General features: G+C 38.1%; 1 protein-coding gene across 1 annotated transcript in view; it reads left to right on the plus strand.

Moving 5' to 3' along the window:
- CPED1 (cadherin like and PC-esterase domain containing 1) overlaps nucleotides 1-20,670 on the plus strand; it is a 138,774-nt gene that overhangs the window by 43,076 nt on the left and 75,028 nt on the right. Inside the window, exons 6-10 of the mRNA XM_057378398.1 lie at nucleotides 3,317-3,473; nucleotides 4,983-5,151; nucleotides 16,997-17,139; nucleotides 18,497-18,569; nucleotides 20,122-20,289. Coding sequence (XP_057234381.1) covers nucleotides 3,317-3,473; nucleotides 4,983-5,151; nucleotides 16,997-17,139; nucleotides 18,497-18,569; nucleotides 20,122-20,289 — 710 coding nt within the window. The remainder of the gene's footprint in view (nucleotides 1-3,316; nucleotides 3,474-4,982; nucleotides 5,152-16,996; nucleotides 17,140-18,496; nucleotides 18,570-20,121; nucleotides 20,290-20,670) is intronic.

The following is a 20,670-nucleotide window of genomic DNA, read 5'->3' on the forward strand; positions in this document are numbered from 1 at the left end:
TGGTGGATTTTATACCTCCTTTTCAGATGAGCCACACAGCAGTTCTTGTGTCTCATGTCTGTGTGTTATCTGTTGCTGTGGTTAATGTGTGAATTCAGCTGAGAGTRTGTAGTGGCTTCCTTGCTCATCAGCATGGCCTCAAGGTGAGCATTGTAGGGAGAGGTAAAGGGCTGTTGTTTGTCAGTGTTTTCAGTGGTACCGTTCCAGAAATGTCAGCATCTGAAACCTTCTTCAAGCTAGATTTTCAAGGAAATAAAACTTTGGGTTTGTTTTTTTTTTTTTTTTTTTAATGAAAGCAGGTATCCAGCCACAGGTCCTTTCCTTTACACTGGAGCAACAAAAATGGCAGCAGCAAAAAGTACTTGTGGCGAAGCCTGCAGGTGCTCCTTAGGAAAWCCAGCATTTTGTGTAACATTTCCGTTACTGCATAGCCACTTTAAAAAGCAAAATTACCTTTTAAATTTTTTCCCTTTGATCTTTAGAATCTGCTACAAAAATTATGATTTACRAAATACAAACATTAAGATTCAGATTTTTAAACAAGGGATGTAGTCTGAACATGATATTAGGATGGTGGGACTCTTGCAGACTCCCAAGCTGTTCCGCTGAGCCTGCTTCACCTCTTCCACTATAAAACGTTGATGTTGTTTACATACTTCAAGAGGACTGGTTAATTAACAACAGCTTGTAGACTGATTTCAGGATGGAAAAACATGGCAATTACTGCAAACAGTAAAGGCACTGCAGGCTAATTTTCATTGATGATAAARTTGATTAACAAATACACGGCTCTAATAAATGCTGTTACTGCTTTTGAGTGCAGGAGCAGGTGAAGAGTTGCCATGAGAACTGATGCAGCTGAGTGTGCTCGGTTCAGCCCTACTGATGTCTCTTTGTTATTATGATAATTGTGTTCACTGATTACTAGGAGTAGATTTGCCAAAATAAGGGACTGTCACTCCCCCTTAACGCTGCCTGATGGTGTACATGTTCTGTGTCATCTCAAAGGAGTAAGCACCTAGTGACATCTCACTTCTTATAGCCCCCTTGTGATGGGCTCTGTCCCAGGGGGATGCCAACACAAAACCAATAAAGGGATATAAGGCACCATACAAAAAGGATGCTCTATAGAATGAGGAATAATTTAGGAGGATTGCCTTTTTTTTTTTTGTTTTGCAATGCCAATCATCAGCGCCCTGACATTTGTTTAGCATTCTCTTCCTTAAGACATGGCAGATAGTTTTGTGAAGGGCTTTTTTTTATTTGTTGGGTTTTTGGGTTTTTTTTTGTTTTGTTTTGTTTTGGTTTTTTTGTTTTGGTTTTTTTTTTTTTTTTTTTTTTTTTTTTTTTTTTTTTTTTTAGTTGAGACATTTTGCAATGACTTAGGGTGATGTTAAGGATCTTCTACCCAGTAGTTTGAGAATTCCAGGACAGTTCTCTTTTTCACCTGTCCCTACCCATTTGTTTTACATCATTATATCCAGCTCCAGTAAATGGTCCACTGGGTAGTAACAATTGAATTAATGTCAAAATATTTTTTTTTCTTTCCTGAAACAGCTAAAACTGTCATTTAATAAGCATAAATACAGGTATCCAAACCTCATCTCATTATTTTCAAATGCTGTCATATGAGTCAATATGACATTGGTTACTTGTYGCTTTAGCAACACAATTAGAGACATATTTTTAAAAGGAAAAGACACATTGCTTTTTCTTGAGTAATGATCTGAACAGCCCTTCTCTGTCATGTTCTTATTTTCAGTAAAATGTTTACTTTCTTTTAAATATTTAAAGTGATRCATAATGCAAAATACACAGGACTATTGCTAATTGCCGTGGTGAAATGCCATTGTCTGTCTACAGGGTGGAAATTGCCAAGTGAAATGCACTTGTGTCTCTACAGCAAGTCAGATATGAAAAAAAATACCACATGWTTTTTCAGATCTGGTCTCTGTACATATTCAGAAGTAAGACTGCTGAATAAATGACTTAATGGGAGTTTACTGGATGCCTCCTGYTGTCACTGCACAGTCAAGAAGGCAGAGTTGTCTGCTTTTGTGGCTGTACCAACAAAAACCAGATAGTCACTTACAAAGTCCAAATCAGTTACAATGCCTAACACAATAGAAAGATGTATGAATATAATTTGATCATGACGTGCTCTATTAAATAACTGCTTGGTTTTGATTTTTAAAGCCTTTAATCCTGTTAAATGGTGCATGTAAGGCAGGGGAGCAGATTAATTCTAGATCCCGGTTGAGATTGGAAGGTTGAACTGAGCTGATCTGATGAWCAGCCAATAAATATAGACAACCACCATGTCCTTTTAATAGGATCTCTGTGAAAATGAATAGTTTCTTTTTTCTTAAATGTCTGTTAACAGCTCATCACCAGGAACATAATTTCAGTTTTATTTTTCATTTCATGTACCAAAGTTGAGAGTGCATGCTGTAAAAAAGAAGCTCWACAAATACATTAATAACATAGCACAATGCAGTATGTAATTAAAAAGGAAAGTAATAAGGTTTGGGAATAATGTGAACAGCTTGATTTTTCCTTACCATTACTTAAGGGTTTGAAATGTGAGGTGTTAATGAGAGTTAATGAAAACTACTCTACATGACATAATGACATAACACAAGGGCTTTGTGCCTTTTTTATCAAGCTCAGTAAAAGCAGAAAATGCATGCCACTAAGCTCACATCACAATATTTTGAATATTATTAATAGTCACATGCCTCAATAATCTTGAGAACTTCGGTACYTCAGTCCTGCTCCCACTGTGTTTGGTGGCAGAACTAAGCCTCCCATAGGTTTTAGTACCTGCAAATTGTAGCCTTAAATGTTGAACATAGAAATAAGGATATGTGGTTATTTATTGTGCTATGTTATTACAGTGGCAAAGTCCCTTGGTCCTTAGTTCAATAAGTTTCTTATCCCCATTAACTGTAGTTAGTGCTCCACGAGAAAGTAAGTTTTGGTATTCTACATTTAGAAATCRAGGATATCAATTTTGAAGAAGGAAGAAGGGGATGCTTTTGTATGCAGCATTCCTACATACACTTCYAAAATGGGAGTTGCAGCTAAGCCTTTCAGCCTGCAGCTTGCAGCTAGAAGGGGGTGCTTGTTTGGGGTGAAACTCTCTGCTAGCAGATCAAAAAAGGTTTATCATCTCAGCATTTGTTATTTCACATCTGATGTTGGCAGCTCCTCTCTGTCTATTGTGTTTTATACATTTTATCCTTAGCAGCACGAATCCACCCCTGCTTTCAATGCTCTGCTGACTTCCTTTCTTATCCCCTTGGTACTTTTTCAGACCTGCAGCTCCCAGTTGTCACCCCGGAGTGTTCTGGCCARCCTGGACTGTCAAGGAGCAGCACCATGGGAAATGTATCCCAGGGCAGTGCAGTCACTGAGCAGGCTCGTGCCGCCCATGTGCAGCGCTGGTGGAAGCAGAGCTCCAGTGCAAAGCTGTAAGTTATTGATAACCCACCCTTGGGAGCTGCCTGTGCTTCACTATGCAGTTGTTTGAGGTTCAAGGATGCAGAATATAGCAAAAGGGGAGACCACAGAAGAAAGAGCACTTGGTTGTTTTATGTCTCATACTCACATAATGTTTGTTTCTGTATTAGCCAAGTTTGCACATATTTTGAGTATAAATGTCTAAGTCTTTATGTTGAAGCATTGAAGCACCTAGACAGATACATACAGACCCAGAGACATCCCTAAAGCTTTAAGTCTCTTGGTGGCTGAGTTGTTTCCTGCTCCCATCCCTGCTTTGCCCCTACCACATGAACATTTTTGTAGTCCTTTGCACAGGGATCCTCCCTTAAGTGAAGAACCAAGAAGTACTTGATAACWTGTCCATTATCAAGTGCTGTTTTCTACATTACAGTATTTCACAAATTTTATGTTCTGAGGACCTGCTATTCTGCAGAGGGGAGAAAAAGTYCTCTTTAAGATAGGTGTTATTAATCTTTCTTAACAGATAACAAAATTGAGGTCTGCAAAAGCCACATATTGCCAAAAATTACACAGAAATGGAAGGAGAGCCCCTTGTCTTTTACCAGTAATCAGTCCTAGAGACCCATAATTTCTACAGTCATCCTCCCACTGAATTTTCTGTAAGGTAAACTGATACTCAGAGATTTTAACAGACAGATTAATAATGCCATTTGTGAATATGCACAAGTATAGCTCAGATTTCCCCAAGTAATGAGCTCTTAAATAACATTTTTTTTCCCTTGGGTTTTCTTTTCTTCTGTCCTGTTTCTATGGCTGACTCTTTTTGTGTGTACTATGGGAGCCGTAGGCCAGTTTTTAGAGAGCGCTGTGACTTCTTAAACAAAGTTAGCTTGCTGAATTCTTAGGTTTAACTGATTTATTATGGGTTATTTCTAGGTATCCTAGTCTTTCATAATATTTGGAATTATTGTATATGGCTTTCATTAGGGGAARTATGCAGCACCACATGTTTCTGTCCCTTTAACAGAAGAAAGTGCTAACAATAGTGCAGTCTTTCCATCGGGTTGAGTTGGGATATTTTGTTTTTTTTTTTTAATTCACTGCAAATCAGTGTTAAATAGGGTACCTTGATTATGCATTTCTGKTTTTTATGATGCTTGATTTCTTTAATGTTTAATATAATCTTGATTTAACCTTGCACTCTGGATGTCCTGAGTTTGCAATGCTTACAACATTGCCACAGCAAACACATTTACCCATAAGTACTCTCAAACATCACTCCCTTTGGATATAGTTGCTTCCTGTGTTTGGAAATTAAGATTTAACAATGCTGAAAGCAATAACATGACTTGATGTACAGCTTTGGTCCAGCCTACTTGATTTAATCTACTGTGTTGCTTAACTTGAGGGAAAAAAAGCTAATTTCCTGTTTCCACTAATTCCACTAATTCTCTATTTTCTTATAGCTCATTTGCAAAAGAACTGCATTAATGGTGCACATTTTTATTACTTTCCAGGAATCATGTATCCTCTTCATTAGACCACAAGGACATCCTCAAAGCTCAAGACCTTTCTGTCATCATCAAAGCCTATGTGCTCGTGACATCCTTAACACCTCTGCGGGCATTCATTCATTCAACCACCACTGTCTGGCATCCACCCAAGAAGAAACATTTTACCATAAAGGTAAAACATTTAATTTCCTAAGTTTTCCATCTTTCAGGCAAAGTGCATAGACAGTAAACAACAGAATATCTTTCTTCTCTTTTACCCCTTCTTTATTAGCAGTCCACAGCCTACAATGTATATTCTCCTAATGTAGAGTTTTCATTTCTCAGAACAAGTGGGGTTTGTTTTATGAAGCAGGAAAGCATTGCCCTGTGTGCTGGGGGCCTGGGATCTTCATGTCTCCCATTTTTTATTGGTCACATTTTAAAGCAGTTGCAAGGTCAGAGTTTTCTCTAAAGCACAGCAGTGCGGTTGGTGCCATGCAGTAGCAGCTTTTGTGGGATATTGACAGTGTTGTGAAAAAGGAAAGTAAATATTTAAAACAGTTTGTTTAGATTACTTTTTTAGGTGCAGTAAAACAGACCACAGGAGGGTCAGGGTGCTTCTAAATAAGGGGAAGAAAATACACTGTGGAGAGAGTAGGCCCCCATGCTCTCAATTTTATGAAGAAGGACCTTTGATATGGGCCTTAGATTAATYCTGGGCATCTCCAAGTGCCTGGAGAGATCCCTCTCTCTCCACATCTTGCTTGCTCCGTAGTCCCATAGATTTCCAAATTTGCCTTGCCATTCATTTCTTCTTCTAGCAAGGGACTGTGCTTGCAACACATCAGTTCTTTGTGAAGAAGCTACAGTTGTGCCGTGCTTCTTCCCCTTTGAAGAATTTTTAAAGTCACAATGTAACAGTGATTTCTTGAGGTCACATAGATCAGCTTCTGCAGCAGCTGTTAGAGGATGGGTGCTGTTGCCCACATAGTCTTCTTGGGGTAGGAGCAGGTCTGGGCTTTGGATCAGTCTGAGTGTTGCGGTGTCACTGTCAGGACTGTTGATGTCAGCCATTTGGTATGTTCTACAATTTTAGCTCTCGCAATGTGAAGTACCTAGTTTAAGCTCATTATCTAATTCTAGTCAGTGGAGAAACAGGCACCTCTGAACAAATCATCCCACTCAATTTAGACACCAGTTTTGGAATGAGTTTCTTGCTGAAAGTGTCTGCTTCCTTCTATGGGCTATGACATTCCTAGAGAACATAAAATTCTGGATTGCCAAAATTAGGTGAGCTGAATCTCTTCCCCCCCCCCCCCCCCCCCCCCCCCCATAAGCTATGGAAGCCCGTGGAGATATATTACTTTGCCATCTATTTTCCTCTATTTACATTTATGAAGAGTAATGGTCACTTGTTTTCAAACCCTGGGATTCAGTTTTGGTTTACGTTTATTAAAATAGCGCAACATCCAGCAGCATCACTGTTGCAGCTGAAGTAGGGACTACTTTAAAGGCTAGTACTCATTAGTAATTGTGATATGGCTATGTAAAACAATTCCTCCTGAGGAAAGTGTGCTGAAAAGGGTGCCAGCCACCATTTACAGAGCACTTTGGCAGCTGAAGAAGCAATAAAAATGATAGATGGAAGCAGCAGCGCATCTACAGCAGTTCCAATCTGTTTACTGCTGTTGTGGTGTTCTGCCCTCCATAGCTTTAGACAAACTTGTCAAAAGTGGAGCAAAGAATGTTTGTATCAAACAAGGAGCCTGGTTGAGAAAGCTCCCGAACTTTAATTTTCTGCCAGCTCTATTCAGTAGGATGGAAATTGTCGCTTTTTGAAGCTTCAACCTGTCAATAGTCTATACAGTCAGAATCTCCAAGACCTGTTTTTCCACTGATTAACAGAATATCCATTGGAGTCTCAACATGCCTGGAGAGGAGTCTTTAGTCTGGAAAAATTTGCCAGTGTTTTTCCCCAAGAGCAACTGACTGAATTTTGTTTTGTTTTGTTTTTGTTTTTTTGATATTTTTTTTTAATGGAGAGAACCATTTTGGTATTCTGCTTCCAGTAATGTTATGCCATAATTTAGAGACCTCCTTGGTGTGTATAGACCTCTGGTCAGGAAATTTGTTCTCATACCAGYAATAATTACAGTATTTTTAATGAGAAATTCATCCACATTTGTGGTTAACTTAGTTTTACTATCACAAACTCAGTATGTTAAGTATGTTTGAAATTTGATCTCCCATGTATAGCAATTCCTTATAGTTGCTAAGTGTTACTAGAATGCAAGATATACGAAGGTGAGATTTTAAAAAAAACTAGAGATGGGGTAGCATATGATATCAATGATTAAGAGAAACTGTGCAAAGAAAAAGCAGGAGTTTCATAATTAAATACTGCATTCCCCACTGCCTTTTTTTTAGTAAACTGTTGTAAATTACTTTTGCAATGCATATTTGCTTTTTATAGTCATAGTGGCACAGCTTCAGAATGATTCTTGCATAAGCATTGGTCAAATGGCAGTTCAGGAAGAGTTCAAGTGTGTTTTGCTCACCAGCTGCCAGGTTTTCTCTGGATTATACATATTTTAGTATTTTGGTTCAGAAAGCAAAAGAAGGTAAATCCTGAGCTGGCATGAGGATTTTGTGTGCAGTCAAGGGTAACAAAAGTGCGACTCCAGATTTGGGCCCAGCATGGGAAGATGCAAGAGGTGCAGGGGAGAGAATGGCTTTCTGCCACACAGATGTTTTGATATGAGGCTTGTGTAATAGCCCTGTTTCTTTGAGGAGAGTTGGAAACTGCTTATTTAGACCATCTGTCTGTTGAATAATTATTAATAAAATAGAAGTTTTCTATTTTGCATATTGTACCAATTAAAGGAAGAGTCTCTGTCAATGTATGCAAAAATTCCTTTTGTGTTAATCRACATCATGTATGTATATTGAGAAGAATGCTGATCCCTGAATAATTTTCTTTTTTTTTTTAGAAGCCAGTGTGCAAACCATTAATTTATGATTAATTATTTCAAGGCTTAACACTATGCAAACTACTTCCTTTGCCCTGCCATTAACCTTTCCAGACCTGGTCCCAGTTCTTTAGGAAGGGATGTACTTTTGTAGACAGAAGTACCACATCCTGCATCATCAGGGAAAGCTCTCTGTGCGTTTGGCAACTTTCCCATGGCCCCTGCCATGGCTCATGATCTCTTTGCTCATCCAAAATGGACAGGTGGCTCCTGGACTTGAATTCTTTGACTGGTTGTTCTTGCATAACCCTTGATGCACCAGATGAAACTCTGTTCTTAAGTAATTTTCCAGTTGTGAAGTAAATATAATTTATTAAAGCAGTTTGCTGTTAAGCTTGCTGTGGTGTAGGACACTATAACTGTCTCTGAAACTGTGTAATAAGCAWTTGGAAATTTAAATAAAGATTTTATTTTTTCTACTTTACATGCATGCAAATAAAACTGGACCCTCACCCATACAGGAAATCCATATTTTAATATGACGTGGAAGTCTGGATTAGAGCCGAGCACTGTGGAAATTAGGTTGCAGTATTGCCCTCAAGTGGCCATACTTTGATACTATTTGAAGTATTCACCACACATATTTAAAGTTAGATGGAATGCAAATATACGTGCAGATAAAGAGCAAAATGCTTGCAAATAGCGGAAAGGCTTGGGATTTTTTCCCTTTATTTTACGCCTGTTTAGCGGTTTTTTAAAATTTAATATTGTTGCCTTGTCACTTACTGGAGCAAACACAAAATAAAAATTACCATCAATTCTTAATCAGTTATATTGCAGGGTTATTTGGGACTAAAATTAAATTTGTTCACTAAGTTCTGTTAGAATGCTGTAACACTTCTTTCTGGGAGACTGAGCATAGTATAAATGCCATCTCTCTTTCCTTTTCTCATGGTATCTAAAGCCCTATCACTTCTCTTTTCACTGATAAGAGCAGAGATCTATCTGAACTGGGGGAGATCAAGGACATGCTTAGTCTGACACTCCATTTGTGGCAGCACCAGGCAAGAGAGCATCACGGAACTGTGTAACAGGGCAAGCATAAAGTGGTCCTGGTCCCTAGGCAGGCTATATCTATTTCTGGTAACCTGTGGGGTTAGAAACACAGAATTTGAAGTGGAATGTGTGTCTTGATGTTTAATAAGCTCCAGTGGGCTTTTATGTACGCAATTCTCTACTAGATTTTTAAACTGATGAATGCATTTGGTCTTTCCAATGTCTTTGAGCAATGATACTGTACAGATCATTTATGTGTTGCTATTTATTTGCTTTAAAACTTCAACTTGGTGACTTGATTTCATGCCCCTAATTCTTGTCTTATAAGAAAGAATAAGAAATCCTTCCTTCTTTATCTTCCTCATCTATGTCAACCTGTCATGCAGTGCACAAATAAAATTCTTTCTGGAGTTCTTTTCTGCTTTTCTCATTCTGAACATCCCTATTTGGCTAAGAGCTCTAGACTGATTGTTCTCTACAACACGTGGATATGTCATAAGTTTTTCCACTATTATCCTGTCCCTTAGCTCTGTTTTTTTTCTAGTTCACAGATCCTCTTGCTCTGGCTGTTCGATGCARTCTGTTCTGTAATCATGCCATTCTTCAGCTTCCAGCTTTCTTAGACCTGCCTGCCTCCCATCATCCTGATTCTTCTTCTCATCTTTCCTTTTTTTGATGTCAAGCTGATTCACTTTTATTTCTCAGAGCAACCTGGGAAATGTTGTTAATAAATCACCTTTASTTTCCCACTAAGAAGTCAGTGCTGCATTCAGTCTCAGTCAAAAGGCCTGATTTCAGGGTTGCTGAAGCTGGTGAGTTGCTTTTTGCTTTTGGACTTGATCTTAAGAGCAAGGAGCTTTAGAGGAAAGAACTTACTTAAATGGCCTTTTCTTCTCCAAATTATGAGGTTGTTAAGGGACAAGATATTGGGGATTTTTGTGAATAAATTTATTTTCTGAACAATTTAATTTAATATATTTAAAAATCTTATGTAATGAAAAATACATACACAAGTGAGAAATTTTCTGTATAAAATAGTTGAATATTAATGTGATTTCTCCTTTCATCAAGTGCCATGTTAGAGCAAAGAAAGAAAAATCATGTGACAATAAACGARGAGTGGAATAAACAGACCTACCTGAAGCTAATGCTATAAACTTATGATAAATTACTGAACTGTTTTCTCTGAGATTTATTCTGGAGCCATTAGTGCATGGTTCATGGGTACACTTTTCTCCCATTGCATGGCCTTTGACTTTTTTCTATGTACTCTGATTAGTGCAGGGGTCCACTTGTGCTAGCAGAAAATATTAAAAATATTGCTGAAAATGTTACTTCCTCGCATTCTGTGTGGAATTATTTTTTGTCCTTGCAGACATGTTAGATATTTAGATACTTCCATAAATACAATCAAAGAGATTCTTGTTTGTGTCTAAAGCAGTATTTTTGTACCTGTGAACAGCTACTTACACCCAAAAGTGTTTGAACCTGGTGAAGAAATTTCACCAAAAATAGATCCAGTAAGAAGAATGAATGTACAAAAGTGAACTCAGGGAATAGAGCCTATGTTGAAAGTTTTCAGAGATTTGTTGAATTTATTCAAGCTATTTTCAAGAAGAGGCAATTACTGTAAATCTTTGAGGCCCTACAGATCCAGCTGATCAGAAAGAGCTCAATAGCTCTGGTGCAGAGCAGAACAATCTGGTAGAGGATTCTCTTTGCTACTTCAAAAAGGGTAATTTCTTGAAACCAAGGGCTGTGCTTTCAGTTCTCAGACATAAACCTTACTTTCAATTCTTACCCTGGTAATTTTGTCTGCCATGTCATTTTGAAGGCTGCTACTAGGAACCAGCAAGGTGTTTCAAAATCAATTCACACAAATACTGTAAAGTAGGATGCTATAAATCCCAAAATGTAAGCCTCAAAATTCAATTGTAAGCATTGAATTACTCAGTAGCCACAGTGGTCTCTTCTCTCTCTTTGCCTCTGAGGTAGTTTTAGAGCTCATGCTCCTCCAAAGGGGAGTTACTGTTTCAGGAAAAAACAGCAGTTCACAGTGTTTAACCAAACTCAGAAGTGTCTAATTGATGCTATGTAATTAACTGGCATCCAGTAGTAATAATATACCTTCTATCACTTTCAGTARCAGAAGAGATAAATCATGATACGAAACACTTAAACATCATGAATGAACTTTTCACATTTCTAAACATCCTTCTATATATGCCCTTTGAAGCTCTAGTCACATCTGCCCATYCACTCATGTTTATCCAGCCTCTATCTCACAGACAACGTGGGTTACAAACACAGTTCCACTCTCCTGGGAAGCAGCTTCCCTTCTTTCACGCACCTCGGCCTGGAAAAGTGAGGCCCCTGCTCTGTGTGTGACCATTTCTCATGTACCCACACAGACCTGTGCCCATCCTTAGATCTCAGAATTCCCTAGGCAGAAGCTGTGGTGCCARCAGGCTGACTTTTGGCAGTGCCTGAGCAGGTTTTGACTGCTGCTATGTCCACCCAAAGTCTCTTCCCTGCTACAAATTTTCATGCTGCTTTTCTATTRTCTCTTAAGCTGACTAATTCTTTGTTTCAAAAGTCACTTTGTAATTTCCTGGTTACTGTTTAACCTTGCTGATGGTCACATTCCTCTTTATTGTGGTACATTTGGTCAAACATCATCACAGACAGTTCTGCATATTCCAGGCAGAGCTATGCATATGTCCATGGGCAGGCTGTTTGAGCTCTCCAGTGAAATACCTCCTACCTGTCCTCAGTGTCTCACTTTTCCCAGGGGAACCAAGCACTTTTAGATTGCAATTAATGTCACCATTTTGAGACATCTACTTTAGGATGGCATAAATGATGCTCTTCAAGCATTGGTGTTCTGCAGTGAGGTGTAAAGGAAACCTGGACATTTAGCTTGTACATAGATATAAGCCATCCAGTCTTGTAGCGTGAGATTCCTCTACAATATTGACGTGACAGTGAATTGTCTTCATGTGAGCTGTGTCTCTGAACACCAGTTACGATCAACAGAGAGCTAATCAGTACAATCAGTGAAGTGTTCTAAGTTTGCATTTATTGCCATTCCAAATGTTAGTTAAGGAAAATCTTTCTTGTTAGTTYCATCAGAAGGCAAGACTGTCTAAGATTGAGCTAGAAAGCAATCTCAGAAAGATCACTACAGTTTGGTTTTGTACTCTTTCCCAGTCAATCATCTGACCATTCAGCTACCTGCCCCAGGCTGCCCCAGCAGCTCTCCTGAGAAATTCATTTGCAGAAAAATTGCCAGAGGAAGATCTTTTTGAGGGAATTACTGCAGTCATCATAACACCCAGCCTTGTGAGCTCCACACACTTCTACTTGTCTTCAGGTTCCATGACTCTGTGCATGAAACCTGCAAACCAGAACTCCTTTGTCAATTAAATTGCATTTTTTCAATCCCAGATCTTTACCTGATGATTCAGTGCATTTTTTGAGGAGCCAGAGGAATTGGTGTCACTGAGATTATAAGGCTTATTTTAMTGACTACAGATTTTAAAAACTGGATGTCAAAATGGGTAAAGAAAAAGCAGCACAAAAGTGGTATTGAGTTGGCCTTTTTTTCCCCAGTGGCTTCTCCTAGAGCAAAAAGAAGTTATCAGGGAGTGAAAGGTCAATGAGTTTAAATTAATCTAAAGTATATTTCTAGTTTGTTCTGCCTTTATGGAAAATATATGCTTGATCCATGTAACTTGGCTGTATTTGCACACTTTGATAAGGCATTACATAAATATTCGGAACATACCTCCAACTGTATGAGTCGAGCATATAGATGAGCACCATCAAGCTTCTGAGAAGYCTTGCAGTTCTTTATATAATGGTGTCATTGTATAAAATAGATGTATATGTCTGCATTAAGACTTACAGCCTACTAAAATGTAATCCCTATTGCTCCGCTTAAAAATTTGCCAGCCAGAGGTCAGCTTTCTCCCGGAATAGGTTCCTGAACTTTCTAGCAGTATTTCCTACTCTGTCCTCTTTAAACTGTTCAATGCTTCTGTCAGTGGTGAGGTTGTGTTTTGTTGGACAGGCAGATTGTTTCCTGTGAAGGTGAGAGGATCAGCACTGATGCTGGTGACTTGAAGAAACCTTCAGCTCTCTAGTATTTTGCAGTTGAACACAGATACTTATATACTTTTTTTCACACAGAAGAACCTGAGGTTACTGCTGATTTTTTTACTCTTTATCACCCTCAGTCCATGCACTTTAAATTTTTCCTATCTGTTGCTGTAAATCCTGTGGAATCCATTGAAGTCAAACCTAAYCTGAACTTCTTTAAATAGGACTTTTAAAATTAATTGGAATTTAAACTGAAGTGTTCATCTCATCTCCATTGGTCCTGAACCAGCCTGACTAAATATTTATTTTCAGCTATTGGCTTTGAATAAACATTGACCTAAAACCTGATATCCTCCAATGAGAACCCGTTGAGCAATGTTTCTTTTCTAGGCTGGCTACGGAGAGCTGAAACTAAAGTGCAGTTCTTTGAGATGCCAGTTTTATTTTAATGCCTGTTTTATTTGCGACAGATGATTATTATAGCCARCAGCTCTGAGTGCCAGTAGGGCAAGCCAGCCTGTCTTTCATCAGTTCTTACTAGAAATGTATGCACTGTGTATCCTTTGTGCTAAAGTGCTTGGGATTTGATTGATGGTGAGGGAGGAAATGAGCTAATGGTGTTGCCTTTCCTCCCAGTAATCCCCATCTCTCCTTGTAAAACTCTGCAACTCCTTAAGTTCCTTGTGCAGCAAAATAACACATCTTCTCACTTAGTCCTTCAATACCCACTGGAGATTAGGAAATAAGAGAAAAGGTGCAAGGCACTATAGCAGCAGTGTAGGTTGTGTGCAGAATTTGGCAGAAGTGCTGGAAATAATTGCAAAARTCAGCTGAAGACCACCTTGTTGAGATGAGCCTTCATTTTAAATTTTTTCTTTATTCCATATTAATGTTTTTGTCCTGAACAAGGAACTGAAGTGGAACAATTTCACTTAGAGATGAATCTGAATCAGAGCTGATTTTAAAAATGTTTATTTTCTTGTTCTTAATCTTTGTACCACTCTGTGGGAGAAACACACCTTTGGTGGTCTTAGACTTTGGGAAATAAGGACTCCTTCTCAGCCTGTTTTGGAGATCAAACAAAGTGTGATGTGAGGAGCTGCATATCTCTAAGTAGCGTGTCCAGGTCTCCTTTACCCCATAGGCTCCTGGAACTGCAGTACACATGGAAAACATTCTACTGTATAGAAATACAGTGTGATTTAATTCAAGATCTCAACAGCATGTGGATATCTGAAGAACAGAGTTGAGGCTATATATGCAACCTTTGCTTTACCATTTCCTGCTGTCAGAAGTTTAATTTTATAGCTTCAGCCATATATATTGTTGTCATTTTTTTTCCCGCTGGCATTTCAAATAGCTTTATTAAAAGGACAAAAAAAAATCCTAGGCACTATAAACCTTCAGCATAGACCTGTGCATGGGTGACAATTCTTTCAGTTGGCAGCACTTGGAAAGGCAAACATTTGTTGAAATAAAACCAGAGGTGATAAGAACAGGAAGGCAGGCAGAGCACATTCCTGCCTATCAGTTATTTACCAGCACAACTGGATGGGGTTAGTGGAACTGAAAAGAGCAATAAATGAAGGAGGATCAATGTTACTTGTATACTCAAGGATCTCCCATGGCTGGCTGTAGGAAATGGTATAATACTTTTTAAAAAGGAAAGAGAAAAGTCCTTATTATATTTTACTGCAATATGCTACCTGAAGAAACTGAAAGCCATTCTTCTGTGTCAGTGCAGACCAGTGCRCTTGAAAGTATTAATGCTCACAAGAGGAGACTCCAAAACTGTCTAGAAAATTTACTGGACTAGGGTGCCCAGAAGCAAGCTGTAAATTCTGGTGTCCACACAGTGAATGAATCATGGCACATCACCAGGAACTAGTGGTGTATGCAGGGATCCTTACTGGGTTCATTTCTGTTCAACATCTTTGTTAAATGTTTGGATGATGGGACAGAGTGTACTGGTTTGCTGGTGACAGATACTCGGAGGAGTGGCTGATACCCCAAAGGATCCTGCTGGCACCCAGAAGGACCTTAGCAGACTGGAGGAAAGGGATGACAGGGACCTCATGCAATTCATCAAGGGGAAGTGCAAAGTTCTGCACCTGGRAAGGAGCAGCCTCAGGCAKCAGCACRTGCTGGAGGTCAGTGGCTGGAGAACAGGCTGCAGAAAAGGGTCTRGGACACCTAKGTGGCCATMAGCCAGTCTGCCCTTGGRGCAYRCCTGGAGTACTGTGTCCAGTTCTGCCCTCTCCAGTACAGAGGGAGAAAGCCCAGAGGGGAACCAGTRAGATGATGAAGGGTCTGCAGCATTCCTTATATGAGGAAATGCTGAGAGAGCTGGGACTGTTTAGCCTGGAGAAGCTTCTCAGGGACCAGGGGGATGTCATCAAAGTGTATCARTAGCTGAAGGGAGGCTGTAAAGAAGACAGAGCCCCTTTTCAGTGGAGCCTAGTAACAGAACAAGAGGCAATGGGCACAAACTGAAACACAGCAYGTTCCTTCTGAGCATCAGGAAACACTTTGACTTTGAGGGTGACCAAGCACTGGCACAGGTTGCCCAGAGAAGTTGTGRAAGTCTTTAYCCTTGGAGGTATTCAAAAGCTGTCTGGATGCAATTCTGAGCAATCAACTGTAGATGATCATGCTTAAGCAGGGGAGTTGGACCAGGAGATCTCCAGAGTTCTCATTGGTTCTGTGATCATACTTTTGAGCCAAAAACACCCATTAAACTTTGTTGCAGAGTTTTATTTTTACCAAGGGCYAGGCTTGGTTAACCCATTTTCTGTGGATACTTGTTCATGGCTGTAGCAGTCCRAGGTAGAAGAGGTGCCAAGCATATCAGTCCTCAGCAGGGCTGTCTACAGATGGCCACATGCTTCCATTGTGTTCCCCACTGGGGCATGGATAAGTGGGTGATATGAAAATATATACTGGCATTTCTAAATAAATGTAGTAGAGAAATTCCCAGAAATAATCAGAACAATTTCCTTTCTAAATGTTAATACAAAATGTGTTCTACATGTACTTCACATGCTTTATCTCTGAAGATAGTATTTTTTTTTTTTTGCTGTGAGTCTCTTTGGTAATATAGTACTACTAAATTATGTARTGGTTTTTCATAGTTCAGAACTCTTAATTGGGCTCTGTGCCGTATGATAACTCTAATGGAAATATGGTTCAAAGGCAGTCCCTTTCTAAGCATGAAGGACTCTGGTAGTACAGAACCTGCCTATGTCCCTCTCATCCCTGGGGCTCTGTGTTGCTCCAGCTGTTTCCCTGAATCTCTGACTGAGGTGATGATAGGGGTGAATTTGCATGAGTGATGAAARCACCTGAGGACAGTGCTGTGCAGGCCAGTAAATATGCCTTTGAGAGGRTTTATGAGTCTGAAAACCACAGAATAAGCATGGTTTGGTCAAAACACGAGCTGTGGTGGCTGTTCATTTTTCCAGCATCTTTCTTCTGTATTCTATTTGTAGCTTGTTGAGCAGGGATAAGGATTTGTAGTCAAGATCAAGGGGATAGCCCTTGGCACAGTATGGTAAGAAAAGAGAAGTCTTTTGCTTTGAGTGTGCTGTTACCCACTGATGAAGATACAAGAATTTGTGAATTTGTTTGCCTAGAACCAGTGACAGCAAAAGTTTTTCTCAAAGTAAACTTAGATTCTGAACAATATTTTTTTACCATTAATACAGATTTTGTTTCTGTTATATTTATGTGTAAATAAAAAGTGACTCTCTATTTGTATGCTCTGTGGAGCTTTTCATGCCACTTTATTTTACAAATGAATAAGAATTGAGGTTGATATTCCAAGGCAACTTTTATTTCTATCATATTTTAATTTATTATTTTGAGAACCRGTTTACTGTAAATGTTCAAAAATATGTGCTTTCTCTTTCACAGCTGCAAAGGTTTTTTGAGATATTCTTCAAAAACAGCTCTCCCCAACAAGCCTTCAACAACATGAAGGAGGCTATAAACAAACTTCTACTTATTACTGAGGTCTTCAGCAAATCATCTGCCTCAGGACCAAATTCTTTCAATCAGTAAGTGGTTTGAAGTAGTCGTTGTAATGCTAGTGTCAACAGAGCTCCTCAGAGTAGAATAAAAATTGTAGAGGATACAAAATTCTTAAAATAAAAAATTACCATCTATTTCATACTTTATAAAATAAGGACATGCTGCATTTAAGGATTACAACTCTTCAATATCCACAGTGTTTCTAGTTTATGAAAAGGTCATGAKGAATACTTAGGACCATATGCTGTGTCCTAATGAAGTGTTTCAGGCAGCACAAATGAACAGAAATCACTCACAATTGGGCTCCTCCTAACATATATTCAGCTGTATTTCCTTTCAGTGAACATTCTGTCATATGTCAAGTATTTAATGCTAGAGTAGCCCAGATTGTTCAGAGCTGGCTCTGAAAGGCAATCTGAAAAGAGACACTATGAAACACTTCATGAAATGTACATTATGAAATATACCTAGGCACCAATACTCACATTTCTGTGTGTAATCACTTATATTAAAGTGTTATAATTCTTACACATAAATCAACCTCTATTATGTAGTATTTTTGCRAAGTAAGATTAATATTTGTTCTGTATATGTTATGTCCCATCTCTGACATTTTTATGATAAGTACTAAATAAGTTACAATTTATTATGTTTGTGTGTTATATAAAGCTATTTTGAGAATCAGGTGTTTTAGTAGCAGTAATGTAAAGGTCATTATTTGGCTTACATAAATTGGGAATAAAGCTTATATTGTAAGTGGAGAGGGTAGCAAGGGGGGGAGGAGTGTAATGACGGGGATGAATCTATATTGACAGTGGTCCACACTCTCTTTTACCAATTAAATGAACTCTCTTGTTTGTGCGATACAACTCTTGGTTGTAACTCCTGGCGTGTGCYCCATAGCTACAGCAGAGCTCTTCAGCTTCAGTGAGCCTGGAGCATTTCACCATCTCTTGCCCTCCAAATGTCTTCAAAGCTTTTGCAGAGTCTCATTCTCTCCTAAAGGCATTTATTCCTTCAGCGTAATTCACCTCCTTTTGTGAATCATTTAAAAAGACTTCTGTACAGTACTATTTTCACCACCTCACAATGTGACCCCTTCCATGTTTAATGCTGCTGGCTCTTAGAAATTTATTTATTCTGTATCGTGTGTTGTCTCTTGACCTACATGTGCATATTTTGTTGTGTGTGCTCTCTGGGTGTGTGTGTATGGAATTTTACTGTCTGTAGGTACAAGTTTCAGTGGTGGGCTTGGCAGTGCTAGGTTTATGATTAGACACAATTATCTTAAAGGTCTTTTCCAACCTAAATTTTTCTATGATTCTATATTTCTCAACATTATCTAACATCATTGAATCTGATTACTTTTATACTGTATTTCAGATGCAGCCAATGTTTTCAAATGCTAACCTTTGACATTGGATTTGGCATGTCCGTACACCCCATAGTTCTTGAGGTGAGAAAATTGCACAAATTACTGCTTGAGTCAGTTACACCAAGAAGAACACAACAGGAAATCTTCTTTGATAGGTACCCTCTAATCTCTAAGAAATTTACAAATACTTTRATATTAATTTTGCCTGATCATGGAGAGTTGCTGTAGGAGAAATCAGTTTTTAAGAGTCAGAGTTCCTATTACAAAGATCATCACCATCAAAATGTGCCAACTTTTCAGTTTATAGTAAAGGACTAGCTATTACCCCAAATGAATATCAGTAAAAAAAAATCCATAAGAAGCATTGCATGAAAGTGGAGTTAGGTTTTAAATGTTACAGAACAAAGGTGAAGGGAGGAAGTTAAAAAGCCACAATTGGCTTTTAATACAAATTCAAGTTCTCCATAGATTGGATTGTACTTCTTCATTTCATTACCAGYTTTGAATACTTCATGGATAATCCACAAGGTCCTGAAAGCCAGGGAAATGAGACCTGTGCTAGTTTTTATAACACTCCTGCCTCAGAAGAGCCTGTCCTGAAACAAATATTGTACTGCTTTCCAGCTGTTCTCATTACCTCATGTATACACATGAATATGTATATGCCTAGGTATACAAAATGTTTCTCCATATATACGACATTCAAATATTAACAAAAAATAATTAATACAGCCCCGCTTAAAATTTGTTCAAGTTACTAGTAACAACAGTGCAGTCAATCTCTTCATCCTTTGRAAAAAAAGTCCTTTAAACAAATAGGAAAAGTGTGGATAGGAAAGGCACTTTGCACAATTTAAAAAGTCCATGAAGCCAGTATCTGTCATTAGTCTGAGAGGACTTATTTAGCTAGCCTAAGAAATGTWGGATGTCATAACATTTCAATAATTGTATACCAGACTGTAAAAAATTAACTCAAAAATGCTTAAAAAAAACAGGCGTAAAACATAGGGTTTACCTGCCTGCATAGAAGTTTCAGCCACTGGCCATTATCCATAAATTTAAAATAAATCCGTAGGATTTAGTAGTTTCTTACAAAAAACCAAATTGATGTAAAAAATAGCAGTCGATAATTAATGCAGCACTGACTTTGAGTATTGTCACTTTGAAACTGTAGTATGCACACAACCTATTCACGTTGATGCTATATTTGTATTTATGCTAAAATAATGATTTAGTCATATTTTACAACCACGAATTTGTTGTGTATATATATATATTGTAAAATTTACACTTTCATCCGTAGTAAAAGGTGTTCTATAGAAACTCCAAACGAATGTGTTTTGCAATAGTTATGTTAACATTTCATCTGACATTTTATTTTTAATCCTATTTCGAATCAAACGTGGAAAAATAACCTTTCACRTGTGTCCACAATATTGCACTTTTTCCGCTGGAGGGCAGCAAACATCGTGATATAGAGTTGTGACAGAGAACGCGGCATGGCTTTTATTTTATAATCCTGTCAGTTTGTGTAATTATTACCTTTTTTTTAAAGTTCCAGTTTAGTATTTATTGCCATGAGAAGACTGGAATTTTCATTCAAACTGTAAATTCCTACACTGTTATCCAACAGGTGCATGAAAACTTTGACTTTCAAGATGAGAATGAATCGACTATTCGGGACCAAATTTCCAGAGAACTTCTTTTTGAAGATACATTTAAATTYCTCTTATCTAATGAATCCTCAACATCCAGTTTCATAGAAGCTTTGCAAAAAATATATGGATCATCTGTGATAAAGGTAGGTCATTGCAACTTTTTCTTATTATTAACTACTTGAAATACCTAATTTGAAATTGTGTGCATCTGAAATTGTTGGTCACAACTTACAGTATGAATATTTTATTTAATCAAAACTATCTTTATTGTATTCTGGGGAACAAAGCTGTAATTATATTGAACAATTGAATTTTCTTTTGTAAAAATTTCACTCTCAAATTATATCATTTTCCAAAATACTGTGCTTGAAAGACATAATAAAACTTTAACAAAACAAATTTCCCACTGTATTTTAATGGTCTTTTTTAAATATACAGATTTGTGTTTTTTCACAATTTTGATTAACTCAGGCAAGAAGATCCGTAAGCATCAAGATTAAATTTTGTTTCTTACAACWTTGCGT

The sequence above is a fragment of the Malurus melanocephalus genome, unplaced genomic scaffold (assembly GCF_030028575.1).
Source record: "Malurus melanocephalus ecotype Western Australia unplaced genomic scaffold, MMel_1.1 scaffold_11, whole genome shotgun sequence".
Taxonomy (NCBI): domain Eukaryota; kingdom Metazoa; phylum Chordata; class Aves; order Passeriformes; family Maluridae; genus Malurus; species Malurus melanocephalus.